The following is a 13,515-nucleotide window of genomic DNA, read 5'->3' as shown; positions in this document are numbered from 1 at the left end:
CAAAACAAGTAGATTATCAATGAATTGATGCATGTATCCGCTCCAGAGACATTTGTGTTGGAAAAAGTCAAAGGGTGGACAACGGGGTGTAAACTTCTTAAATTCTCAATCAACAAGGATGAAAAAAAAATAAAGAAAAGCAATTCAAGTTATTGAGTAAGTTTATGAAAAATATAAAGTACTTTATTAAAGATAAAACATATCCATGTCTGCATCAACCAATCATTCTGAAAAATAGGAGGATTATTTTTACCGAGCACTAGCAGCGCCTGTTTGGCAGCTTCTCGGACTTCATCCTTGTCCGTCCGGCAGAGATACACCAACTGGTCAATACTCTCTTTGGCCTTGAACGACATCAGGTGGAATACAGGGGTCAGCGAGAGGAGGACGTATTACACAGATTTAGACCACAGTGGGATGTGTTTGTACCTTGAGACAAGCCAAGGCCTTGCATCCGCACACTCTGGTGTCCACGTCCTCATCTTCCAGCAGCTCCAAACAGCTGACCAGAGCCTGAGGAGGAGAGCGGACACAATGTATGACATCATGTACTGACATAACGAACCGATAAAGCTATGGGCGGTCATTATAAAAAAACAACAATGTAAAACTCGATTCTAAAACCAAAACCTCCAACAAGCACCAGCTGCAATTCACAATTAAAGGAATGCATTCAAAAATTACACTTACAGATTTTCTGCATTTTGTAGTTATGTGTCGAGTTATCATTAAGGATCTCCCATGTTTTTTAGCAGTCGGACATGAGACAAAGATCTAAAAGTACACAACTTAGTAAAACGCACTCACCTGCTCTCTGGGTCGAGGCTGTGCAGCCAGGCTCCTCAGCACAGAGCTGGCAGACGCTGACACTTTACCTCGAGGGTCTTTCAGTAGTTTAGCCACAGCGTGAAGCCCCTCTTTCTGCAGGCTGCACTCTGCGGAGCGGCGCAGAGCGTGCACGATCACATCCTGGTCGCACGAGGCCAGGTTTTGCACCAGCCACACTGTTGGATGGCGGTTAGTGTCACTCATCAGAAGCCTTTTCTGAATTCATTAAAGACAGAGTTGGTAATATTGTATTTGTTAATTTTTCTTTTACAATTTTAATTACATTCGGACATTTATTAATTAATAAAATGCTCTGACAAAAAACAAAAATAAATGTGGAATAGTGGAAACACGCTTGTTACATGCATGCTGTCTTTTCCGGTGGATGGGTTACAACACCTAGTGGAATACCGCTGGTTTTACAGAAAATAAATGACTTGTTACGGTTAAGAAATAAATTGGTAAATACTTACTCAGGTTAGGGAATAGATTATTGTTATTGATATAGTGACCAATACGTCAACATCGTCCCTTTGCCACATGGGGAATACAAATGTGTTTGATATTTGTGAATAAAGATTCATTATCTTTCGTAAGTAGGGCTGTGAATGTTGACCAGACTGACTTTTAAGCTAACAAATAACATTTTTGAGGTGTGGCTTTGGAGGGAGCCCTGAGGAAATGGGCATGCAACTTTTTCTCTCGATTTTGGAAAGGAATTGATCTACTTAAATGGAAAAAAGTTAGCCGCAGAGAGCTTGAGTTTTTCACTGGGATGTATTGTATTTCTGATAGTTTTGTAACACTACCACACCTAGCTTTGAATGTGCGTGATACCTTCTTCTGCCAGCTCTGTGATGAGCCTCTCCATTTCTATAATGTTGTTGGCCTCCAAGTAACTCCACCACTGAAACAGAGTCACCAACACGCTGTCCCTGCTGCCGCCCCGCCGCGGTAACCTCTGATCCAGCACGCGCTCCACCAGAGTCAGGAAGACTGGACAGACACACACAAACAGGTGTTAACAACACGCACACACGCACACAAACATAGACACACACACACACATTTACCTGTGTCGGCCATGTTGCTGGCCCTCTCGGGCAGAATCCCAGAGTAGATCGTAGACAGTGCGACCAGGAAGCTCTCAGCCGACACGCTGTATACGCTGCCCTGACCCACACACTGTTGCCATAGCGACAAAGAACCAAGGCACAGTCCCAGCTGGGGTATCACTGTGGCAGAGGATGGAGATAAAAAAAAAAAACGAAAGATGGGAGAGCAATAGAGTTTAATTTTTGGATCAAGTGACACATTTAGTGGACATATGTTCTGAGTACTCTCTCGGTTTGTAATGTGTTTAGATCAGCTGCGTATTTAATACTTAATCAATGTCATGGACACAGAGGACACGTGTACAAACACCGGCTCTTACCTTCGGACACGCGGAGGCGCTTTGGGTCGTCCTTGGCTATGCGTCGAATAACTTCCAACACTCGAGCCTCTCTCAGCAGTCTGTCCAAGGCGTACATCTCGCCGCAGCGCAGCGGACCAAACATACCCAGACACTGCAGAAATGAAGTCAGACATCACTTATGTGCACCTTTACAAAGATGCCCATGAGGCCATTTCAGTGTTTACACCGTTTGTTTAATGACCTTATTGCACACTGAGAGTTCTCTCCTGAACTCTGTGACCTCTCGTTTACTCATAACGGATTACAAAAATCTAATATTAAAGCTTCTCCTCCTCCAAGAAGCTTGGTCAGACCATCATGCTTCTCTAAGAAGGAACTGTCCTTTTTCAGCTGAATTCTGTCATGACTCATTTAGTTCCCTGAAGGGATCGAGACGCTGTGGGAACGCCTCTGCGTGACCGCGTCATGAAGCATGTGTGAAATCTAACCAATGGCGAGCTGGTACGTCATAGGCGGGCGACGCCAGGACCAGGACGCTATAAAGGGACCAGAAAGGCAGGACCATTCATCTCTGAATGGCCGAATCAAGTGCCACGGGTAAGGCGGGAGTATGGCAACGATACGCAGCGTCTCGTTCCCTTCAGGGAACTAAGGTTACATTCGTAACCGGAGACGTTCCCTCTCAGGGAACTCGAGCTGCGTAAAAACGCTGTGGGAACGCCAATACCCACTCCGCCATATGAGCAAGTGACTGTGGTGTGAAGTTAGTGCGCACACTCAGACGAGAGCATCTGCGCTCCAGGCGTGGAGTTAAGGTCTAGACGATAAAACCTCACGAACGCCTGGGGAGAGGACCAGCCTGCCGCCATGCAAACGTCGTGCAGCGATACTTTTGCCGACAAAGGGGCCTAGAAGCCGCCATACCCCTGGCAGAATGGGCCCGGACAGCCAAAGGTGCGGCCTGCCGGCCGATTCGTAAGCAAGTGAGATGGCCTCAACCACCCACTTGCTCATCCTCTGCTTAGACACCGGGCCCCCAGTATTGGGCAGCCCGAAGCACACGAACAACTGTTCGGAGAGCCTACACAGGGCAGTCCTGCGGACGTAGGAGTCTAAGGCCCTAACTGGGCAGAGGAGGTTGAGCTTCGCCTGGTCCGACGTCAGAAAAGGAGGAGGACAGAATGCCTGCAGCACAATAGGCCCGACCGTAGTGGACGGGGCCTTAGGAATATAGCCGGGGGAATGTAGTAAGAACGCCTTCACCATGCCGGGTGCAAATTCCAAGCACGAGGGGGCCACCCAGAGGGCTTGCATATCTCCAATTCTTTTGAGGGAAGAAATAGCAAGCAGGAAGAGGGTCTTAAGAGCCACATACTTCACTGCGACCTCTGCCATGGGCTCAAAGTGAGCACCGGAAAGACCCTCTAGTACGATGGCCAGGTTCCAGGATGGAACTCTGGTGCTGGCTGCTGGCCTCAGCTTCAGGGTGCCACGAAGGAAGCGGGATACCAGTGGGTGTCTCCCCAGAGAACGCCCATCTAGTGGGGCATGAGTTGCCGACAGGGCCGCCACGTATACCTTGATAGTGGACGGGGATAAACCTGTGAAGAAATGTTTCTGCAGGAACTCCAGTACTGAACCAACTGGGCAGTTAACTGTCCAGCTGTCGTGGCAAAAAGCCTCCACCCACCGGCATACGCCTTCCTTGTAGCGGGGGCTCTGGAGTGGAGGATGGTCTCCACGACCTCGGTCGAGAGACCGGATTCTAAGAGGCGGGTCCCCTCAAGGGCCACGGCCATAGTTTCCATAGCTCGGGGCGGGGGTAAACGATGGACCCCGACGCCTGAGACAGCAGGTCCGCCCTGATGTGAAACTCCAACGGAGGACCTGCGAGGAGCGACATAAGGTCCGCGAACCATACTCGGGCCGGCCAGAACGGGGCTACTAACAGTAGGCTGACGCCGTCCTGACGGACCCTCTCCAGAACCCCTGGGAGCAGAGCAACCGGGGAAAGGGCGTACGCACATGACCTCTGCCACGCCTGCACCTGCACTGCATCACAGAAGACAGTGAGTGGTCTCTCTGAAGGCAAACAGGTCTACCTCGGTAAGACCGCCTCTCCACAGGAGCTCCACCACCTCGGGGTGGAGTCTCCAGTCCCCGGGCCTCGGCCCCTGTCTCGACAGGGCGTCTGCCCCCTGGTTTAGGTACCCTGGGATATAAACCGCTCACAATGAGCAGAGTTTCCCGAGGGACCACCATATGGCCAGAGCCCGCAGGCAACGCCGAGTAACCTTGATCAGACAGCGCTGGTTTCCCCTCGGGGAGAACCCCTTGGCTCTGAGCCACCACTGTAATGGTCTAAAGTGCAACAGGCCGCAAGGGATCACGTTCGATGCCGCTGCCAGCTGACCTAACAGTCTCTGAAACTGTTTCACAGTGAGTGGCTGGCCTAGCTTGGCCTGCTTGACTGCAGAGAGGATTGAAGCTACTCGAGCGGGAGACAGATGTGCCCGCGTCATGGTCGAATCCCAGATTACGCCCAGGAAGGTGGTCCCTTGGAATGGGGACAGTACATTCTTCCTGGCGTTGAGTCTCAGCCCCAGATGGTTGATGTGAACGAGCACAACATCTCGATGTTGGGCCGCCAGCCGCTCGGATGGCGCTAAAATCAACCAGTCGTCGATGTAGTTCAAGGTGCGGATGCCCTGGAAACGCAGTGGTGCCAGTGCTGCATCCACGCACTTGGTAAACGTACGGGGTGAGAGGGCTAGGCCAAACGGAGAAACCTGGTCCTGGTGAGCTTTGTCCCCAAAGCAAACCTCAGAAAATTCCTGTGTTGTGGGAGGATGGGTAAATGAAAGTAGGCGTCCTGAAGATCTATCGTGATAAATCAGTCCTCGGACCTGATCAGTGACGCAATCTGTTCAACCGGCGTAGATCTAGTATCGGACGCAAACCCCCATCCTCCTCCGGAACAATGAAGAAGGGGCTGTAATAGCCCGACTCTCTGCATGGAGGTAGAACTCGTTCTACAGCTCCTTTCTGCAGCAGAGCCTGCACTTCTTGCTCCATTACCAGAGCCTGCTGGGGGTCCACCACTGCGCCAGGTGGTGCGCGCTTAACGACGGCCGGGGCCGCCCTCGAGCAGCCCCGCGGACGTGGCGTCGACGGGCTGGAATGGCTAAGCCACAGATGCCTATCAGTGGCTACCTGGCTCTCAACGCGAGATCAGCCGTGTGCCGCAGCTAACGAACTACCTCAGGCGTTAGCTCCTTCCCCTCGGCCACGTCGGCAAGCAGCTCCGCCTGATACGCCTGGATGAGCACCATCGTATGCAGGCAGGAGGCCACTTGCCCTGCCGCCGAGCCGGGGCCCCCTCCGCGGCTGGCATGCTAGCATAGCCATGTCGCTTAGCCTCAGCTACTGACGAATACAAAGCCGTACGCGGGTTGTAAACGCGAGCAGACACCGGCTTCCCCCAGGACGCCGACACCTCAGCGTGGACTCCCGCCTTACCCGTGGCACTTGATTCGGCCTTTCAGAGATGAATGGTCCTGCCTTCGGGCCCCATATAGCGCCCTGTTCCGGCGTCCCCGCCTATGACGTACCAGCCCGCCATTGGTTAGATTTCACACGTGCTTCATGACGCGGCCACGCAGAGGCGTTCCCACAGCGTTTTTACGCAGCTCGAGTTCCCTGAGAGGCAACTCTACTTGTGTGCAGGAAATGAACCTACCAACAGCTGGGTGCTGCAGTTCTTCAGGTGCACCACCAGGCAGCAGTCTAAGGTGGTGCAGCCTGTGGTGAGAGGGGAGGGGGGGCTGTCCCAGCCTCTGTCCTGCAGAGACCTGCAGACACACAAGAGATCATAGTTAAAATGAATGTGTGTTTAGCAGGGATACATCTCAGTATTGTCGAATCTACTAAAAGGAAATATTTGACCATGTTCCTGGAGACGAGAGGAACACAATTGGGCCCAAACAAGCCAGAACCAGGTCAGAACCAGTACAATAATATTGAAAAAAAAATTCGACTTACAGAGGTTCCCCTTTACCCCCACAAAGAAATATTGTACAAATAGACAAAGCAGTTCCAGAGTTATTACACTTTTTATCATGGGTGTGCCATTTTCTGGAGGAGAGGTCAAAAACGAGGCTAGTCTCCAAAGACTCGATGTTGTTACTAATGGTAATGAAATAAGCCAATAAACTGGGTTCGAATTTGCATCACTAACTTTATTAAAAAAATGTAAGTGACTAAGTAAGAATACTGCTTCAGTAGGATTCATTATACAACAGTGAGCCAACTACTTTATAAAGCTTCTTAAACCATTTGACAATAATCTTTGCCTCAAAATGGATGACTACTCTCCAGGCAACAAATAAGATGCCATAATTAGCTGAAGATATCATAAGTTGGGGATGTGACCTTGTATACAACTAGAAGCAATGGCAAGAATCTAGCCATCAAGCCAATAAACATTAATCCCCAAAGATCAAATCGAGGGTATGAAAACTTGTTTTTCAGCCTACGCTCTCAGCTGCAAACAGCGGTTTAATGAACGCAGGGGTGATGGAAGAGCACTTCTCCACTAGATGTCAGCACGAGTCTTCAATGTCAGGAGACTGACCTGCCCCTTTTACTCTTCTTGTTGCCCTTCTCCTCTTCCTCCTCCCAGTCAGACGTGTTGAGGAAGTCGAAGCTGCCCAGAGCCGTTTCCACGGTGAGGCTGACCATGCTGGGCGCCCGGCTGTGCCTACCACCCTGCACACACACACACACACGCCATTCCTGTGCATTCTAAATATACTTAACTTCTTGGTCATTGGTGGCAAAAAAATATATATATGAACTACCAGTGTGCTTCTTTGTGGCTGTATATGTGAAGCCTGATTAGAGGCACTGAGAAGTAGTCAGCAGAGGATGCCTTCGATTTATATATGGATTTGACTGATGGATCTGACAATGTTCCACCACAGTTGGTTAAATTGTAACCTCACATCCTTATCTGTATATATTAGTGGATATATGAGAACTATTAGAGAAATCAATCATATATTGACACTCTTTTATTAATAATTTATAATTACTTTCTAACATAAAAAGTCATGGTCTGTGCATATCTGATTTTCCAAATAATAATGTATTATAAATGTCATTTTAAAAATGTGATCACTCATAGAGATGGTTATGTAATCCATAGATCGTTACCTTACCTTACCTGAGGAGAACCATGTGGGGTTAAAATAATGTCATTCACGTCACCATTCAACATATAAAGTGTGATTTAGGCAGTACCATGATGTCCACTTGAGAACTAGCTTCACTAAGTCAGGCTACACCTCTGGATCAACTCTCCTTGCAGGCCTCGTCCTCACCTTCAGTGTGACCTGCAGCAGCCTCAGCTCTTGCTCCAGTAGTTGTAACTCGGGGAATTGTCCTCTGTAATCATCTAAGGAGGAAATCACAGCTACCAGGGCGTCTTCCAGCCCACTGTCCACTGGACCGTCCCCCTCCTCGGACAGACAATCTGCTCCTGCACCCGACTTCTCCTCCTCCACCGACACCAGGCGGGCTACATACGTCAGGTCAGCGCTCTCTGGCCGCGTGGTGCACTCTGGCGGTGAATGTGTGAACATTTGTGATGCAGAGTTGGAGTATGATGGGACAGAGCAGGATGGGTCACTCTGCTTCCTGCGTTGATCTGTAACGTCGTCAGGCGTTGGGCTCTCTTTGAAGATGCCAAGCCGGGTTGGCGACGTGTCAGCATCTGAGGCAGCACAGCAGGGGGGCTCTGGAGTTCTGCTCGGCAGCTCCATTTCTATGTCATTCACAGAGAGCCCTGACGTCAAAGATATCACCTCTCCGGATTCGGCCGACCTGTCCGTCAGCATGACGCCGTCAGCGCTGTTTTCACTGATATGACTCAGAGACCGCGAGTAGCTGCGGTTGTTGGGCACCGCCCCCTCCTCTGCTGTGGAAGATAGCTTCCACGCGTCCTGTTCGTCACTATCAGGTCCTGTCACCGCAGGGACTGGCCCCTTTTCCTCTTCCCTGCAAGGGAGCTTAAGTATTAATTCATGTATCAATAGTGCACTCTATACACCAAAAATGCAAACACATGCTTGAACGGAACAATGAAAAAACGTTGACTTATGAGAGTGTAAAGTAGAATTAAATTAATTTCCACCCAAAAGGGAAAAACAGAAAACCAAAATCAGACTTCACCTGTGTGTTCGTTCTCCCGATGCGTTGGCAGCCTCCCTGAGCGGGCCGACTCTGTGCATGGAGTTTGGAGTTGAGGAGTAGGAGTCTCTGTGCCAGAAGGAGATGTCAGGCTGAGAGGAGCAACTCTCGGTCACAGCTGGCTGGATGTCTGGGGTCACCACCACGGACTTGAAGATTGAGCAAGAGAGACATGGAAAAGTCATACAGACAGTCTGCCCAAACGCATTAACAAAGCTGCTCGGTGTGCTCAGTAGCGCTGGAAGCTTTACCCGACTGAAAAGGGTAAATACTCATTCCAAGAATGTTTATCCTCACAGAGGGAAAAGCTCCAGGTGGAACATAATAAACCTTCACATTATCTAACAGGGAAATAATAAAACAAAGTAAATTTTTGGCTAAAACAGCATTGGCCAACATTCTTAGGAAATGACAATGCCTTCATACTACATAATTGTGAGCAGCTATCCAAGATTTAAGGATTGTGTACTGTATAGGAACCAATGGGCTGACATGGTTGGTTTTCGTCTTGTCTCATATGAAAATTTTAATATCTGTCACCAGCAGTAAAGATGAAAACATAAATATCATTTATCATTTTACAACCTATTAAAGTAAAAGAATCACCATGGTTGAGCTAAATGCAGGGTTCAGATTCAGACCCTTCCAGCAAACCTGAGCAAAGACAACAGCACCACGATAAAGAGAGAAGAGAACTGAGTGGAATCATTATGGTACCATTCGATCTGTGTCTTTTACCTTGTGCTGGGCAGAGCTGCGTAGCCCTACCACAGAGAGCCGAGGACTGGAGGAGTCGTCAGAGGATTCTGATGAATTAGACCACGCTGTTCCATTCTCAAACTCTTCATGACGCCGGAGCATGTTCTATGAAAGAGCAGCACTGTTTTAAAGGCAGGACTGATGAAAAAGTGTTCAATTACATGTATGTTCGCGGCGCTTTAAAATGCCTCTAGCGTACGGTCATCTTGGTCCTTCGTATGCAAGAGGAGGCAGACAACCTGGATTGATGAACAAAATTAACCAGTTTACTTCAATTCTGGATCCAGGGCATGAGCATCAACAGACTGACAGCTAGCAGATAGCAGGCTAAGTCTGATCAACACAACACTTCAAATCCAGAGAAACTACCTGGCTGCTTCCCACTGTCCCCACGGTCTCCCTCTTGATTATTTCTGTAGTGTAAAACTAGTTCCTCTTTGCTGTTATGTCCCACAGAACATGCAAACAGCAAACGTTTATGGAAATTTGTTGATCGGGTTAAATTGTGATTTCTGAGGTGTGTTACAATCTGGCAAACTCAAATACAGTTACAACAGACACAATTATCTTCAGTTCATTTGACAAGAAGCGTTTAACTCTGCTTTGTTCTTTTCACATTTACTTCAGTTTCATTTGTAGAAGGCTGAGCGTACTGCACAAGAACAGAGCTCCTTGAGGCAAGCAGTGCGACGTAAATTTAATAAAGTGAATCAAAATGCCAAAATTAATTAAATTGCTTCATCAGCTCCTCCATAAATAAATATTTAGTATAAATCTATAATATATAATATACCGTATTTTCGCGACTATAAGGCGCACTTAAAATCCTTTTTTTCTCAAAAAACGACAGTGCGCCTTATAATGCGGAGCGCCATATATATGGATCAATTGGTTGATATATATTAAAGCTGCTGTAGTTAAAAAGCTCGTAGTTTGATCTTGGGATCGAGCTGACGGTCCGCCGCAAGGCGCCAATGTCTGTTCCGCTGCCTCTCGGTGCAAGATGGACGAAAGCATTTGCCAAGAATGTTTTCATTAATCAAGGACGAAAGTTGGAGTTTCAGAGATATTGTTAATATCCACATTAACGTTTGAACAACGTTACCATGGGAGTGAAGAGTTTTCAGAACGCTTAATAGAGTTTGATTTAGCACAGCCCGATCTAGTGGATGCATAACGCAACCCCAGTCAAACGTTTTACTGCAGTATCTATCTATTCTATGCGCCTTATAATCCGGTGCGCCCTATATAGGAAAATAGTTCTAAAATAGGCGATTCATTGAAAGTGCGCCTTATAATCCAGTGCGCCTTATAGTCGCGAAAATACGGTATATAATATAATACATTGCTTTACAAAATTAAATTTAGTTTGTTGAAGCTTCTCTAAAATAGTCAGCAAAGTAACACTAACAGCGTTTCACCCTAGCATGATATTTATTATACATTATCCCAGGAAAGTATGAAAGTATGTTCAAATATAGAACATGTTGAGTTTGCTGAAAGTACCAGGATGTCATATTTTACATTGTGCGCTGTACAGGTCAGCATTCCTTGCCGGCTATTCTGACCCACAATCCTCTATGCAGCAAATGTATGAGAAATAGGGTCCAACTTGGGTGCATTGTTGTGAGAAAGTAGTGAGTCCCATTTAAGAAGCATTCTGAACAGTTTGTATCATCAGTAAATTGTGCTTTGTAATGCACTAACTTAAATGTAAACCCATTTTACAAGGGTGCAATCAAAAGAGGGCTTGTAAAAAAAATACCAGGTGACGATCACATCCACTTTATTTTGTTCACTGCTTAGCAGGGTGAACAAAGGTGGGGAGCTTGAACTTTCCCACCTGCTTCTATCACAGAGCATTCTTAGAAAGTGTAACACCACAAATGGCCTTAAGGCAAGAATTGAAAGATGCACATGTTGAGTTAGTTAACTAACTGGTTAATGACTGACTATTCAGAACACAGAGCGACACTGTTTGTCATGATTGGGTGACAAAATGTTGCTGTCCTTTCAGTCATGTGGGGTTCAAAGGTGTAGCTTTATAATGCATTTTCACATCGGCTTCCAAGGCCTTCCCCCATTTGCAGCACTATGTCAGATGTTCAAAGACTTATCCGGATAATCATGATTCAGGTTGTACAAATGTAGGTCATGCAATTACAGCCTTAACCATAATTTTTAGCGACACATACATACAGACATTAATACAACTCTATATACTATATATTCTATAATACAGCTACTTTAATAAACATGAGACTAAATCTCAGGGCAAGTTACACGAGGGAGGTTGTAAGTGCCGTGTAGTCATATGTATGCACATCTTCAGTCTGACAGAACTCCAGAGCAGCAGATTTCCACTTCCTCATGTTATCATCTGAACGCATGTTTAGGAAAACGTGCACACATATTTCCATGAAGCCATACACAAAGAAACTACTCTCCAGGTTTCTACACCACCGTTACTGTTACTCGTCAATCACCAGTGGGCTTTGTCTTTTTACATTCTAGGAGGGGGGGGGGGGTTCTCCCCCATATTGACTTACTCCAGTGGGTGGCCTTGTGGGTGAGCTGTCACTACAGGAACAGCTCTGGCTAATCGTGTCTCGGAAGATGTCCAACATCGGCCAGTGCTGCCGCCTGGTCAGACTCCGAGGCAGAGACTGCACGTCAGTGGCGGTAGATTGAACAAAAGGGAAGGTTAAGGGGGTCTGTCACTAAACCCTGAGATCTGAACTGCTTTTCTTCGCAAGTTCCAGACATGGGAAGAGTCCAACCAATTCTATGATGAGAACTACAAAAAATAAAACAAACTGGATACATTACGGTCTATGTAAAGAGGGGATGGGCTTTTTCTTGGCTCCTCGGTCTGCATAGCTAATCCAATGTATGGTAGGTGATATTGTACAAAATACCTAAAGGTTAGATGTTAACTAGAGAAGGATCAGTACCAACGGGACACTGGAGACAAGTCTCCTAGAGAAGCAAGTAGCATCCTTAAGAACTCACGTAGAAGGCCTGTTCTCGTAAGGATGGTGTGTCAGGAGGACTCTGGTTGAAGATGGTTGAGATTCTCTTACTGACGGTTGGAACTTTGTTGACAGAACTTGCCACTGATCCCAGGTCATCTTTATCAAATGGACTGACAGAGTGGGGGGTAATAAACGGGGAGAAAGATGACAGAGTTAAAAGAGCAAATGCATAATACTCAATATAACATTAAAATTACAATGAGGAACTTTTATTTTGTATTGATTTTGGCAATCCCTGTGGACATAGGAGGTAGCATTTGGCATCTTGAAGGATTATGTCTGATTTCACACAGAATCAAACTGATGGCATGCATTCAGAATAACGTCTCTCGGTTACGTATGTAACCTTCGTTCCCTGAAGGGAACGAGACACTGCGTAAAGACGCTGTGGGAACGCCCCTGCGTGACCGCGTCATGAAGCACGTGTGAAATCTAACCAATGGCGAGCTGGTACGTCATAGGCGGGGAAGCCGGAACGGGGCGCTATAAGGGACCCGAAGGCAGGACCATTCATCTCTGAAAGGCCGAATCGAGTGCCACGGGCAGGCCGGGAGTATGGCAGAACGGTTACGCAGCGTCTCGTTCCCTTCAGGGAACTAAGGTTACATACGTAACCGAGAGACGTTCCCTCTCAGGGAACTCGAGCTGCGTAAAGACGCTGTGGGAACCCTATACCCACTCACCATATGAGCAAGTGACCGTGGTGTGAAGTTTAAGACACACACTCAGACGAGAGCACCTGTGCTCCAGGTGTAGCGTTAAGGTCAAGGTGGTAAAACCTCACGAACGTGTGGGGAGAGGACCAGCCTGCCGCCATGCAAACGTCGTGAAGCGACACTCTTCTCGATCTCAGGGCTTTAGAAGCCGCCATACCCCTAGTAGAATAGGCCCGGACAGCCAAAGGTGCGGGCTGGCCGGGTGTCTCCCCAGAGAACGCCCGTCTAGTGGGGCATGGGATGCCGACAGGGCCGCCACATATACTTTGATGGTGGACGGGGATAAACCTGTGGCAAAGCGCTCCTGCAGGAACTCCAGTACTGAACAGACCGGGCAGTTAACTGGGTCGAGCTGACGTTGCCCGCACCAAGTGGCAAAGAGCTTCCATTACCGGCATACGCCTTCCTCGTGGCGGGGGCTCTAGAGTGAAGGATGGTCTCCACGACCTGGGTCGAGAGACCGGCTCCTAGGAGGCGGGTCCCCTCGAGGGCTACGCCGGCAGTCTCCATG

General features: G+C 47.8%; 1 protein-coding gene across 1 annotated transcript in view; it reads right to left on the bottom strand.

Annotated features, from left to right (window-relative positions):
* The window catches only part of LOC119196670 (rho family-interacting cell polarization regulator 1-like), a 34,578-nt gene that overhangs the window by 3,973 nt on the left and 17,090 nt on the right, over window positions 1–13,515 (bottom strand). The window contains exons 12-23 of the mRNA XM_037452560.2: window positions 12,266–12,398; window positions 9,233–9,358; window positions 8,477–8,643; window positions 7,627–8,302; window positions 6,879–7,012; window positions 5,985–6,096; window positions 2,264–2,396; window positions 1,902–2,063; window positions 1,666–1,824; window positions 808–1,004; window positions 430–513; window positions 254–344 (exon numbers count right to left, since the gene is read on the bottom strand). Of these exons, the coding sequence (XP_037308457.2) occupies window positions 254–344; window positions 430–513; window positions 808–1,004; window positions 1,666–1,824; window positions 1,902–2,063; window positions 2,264–2,396; window positions 5,985–6,096; window positions 6,879–7,012; window positions 7,627–8,302; window positions 8,477–8,643; window positions 9,233–9,358; window positions 12,266–12,398 (2,174 nt within the window). The remainder of the gene's footprint in view (window positions 1–253; window positions 345–429; window positions 514–807; window positions 1,005–1,665; window positions 1,825–1,901; window positions 2,064–2,263; window positions 2,397–5,984; window positions 6,097–6,878; window positions 7,013–7,626; window positions 8,303–8,476; window positions 8,644–9,232; window positions 9,359–12,265; window positions 12,399–13,515) is intronic.

The sequence above is a fragment of the Pungitius pungitius genome, chromosome 6 (assembly GCF_949316345.1).
Source record: "Pungitius pungitius chromosome 6, fPunPun2.1, whole genome shotgun sequence".
NCBI classification, from domain to species: Eukaryota; Metazoa; Chordata; class Actinopteri; order Perciformes; family Gasterosteidae; genus Pungitius; species Pungitius pungitius.
This window is presented reverse-complemented; position numbering and strand designations above follow the sequence as displayed.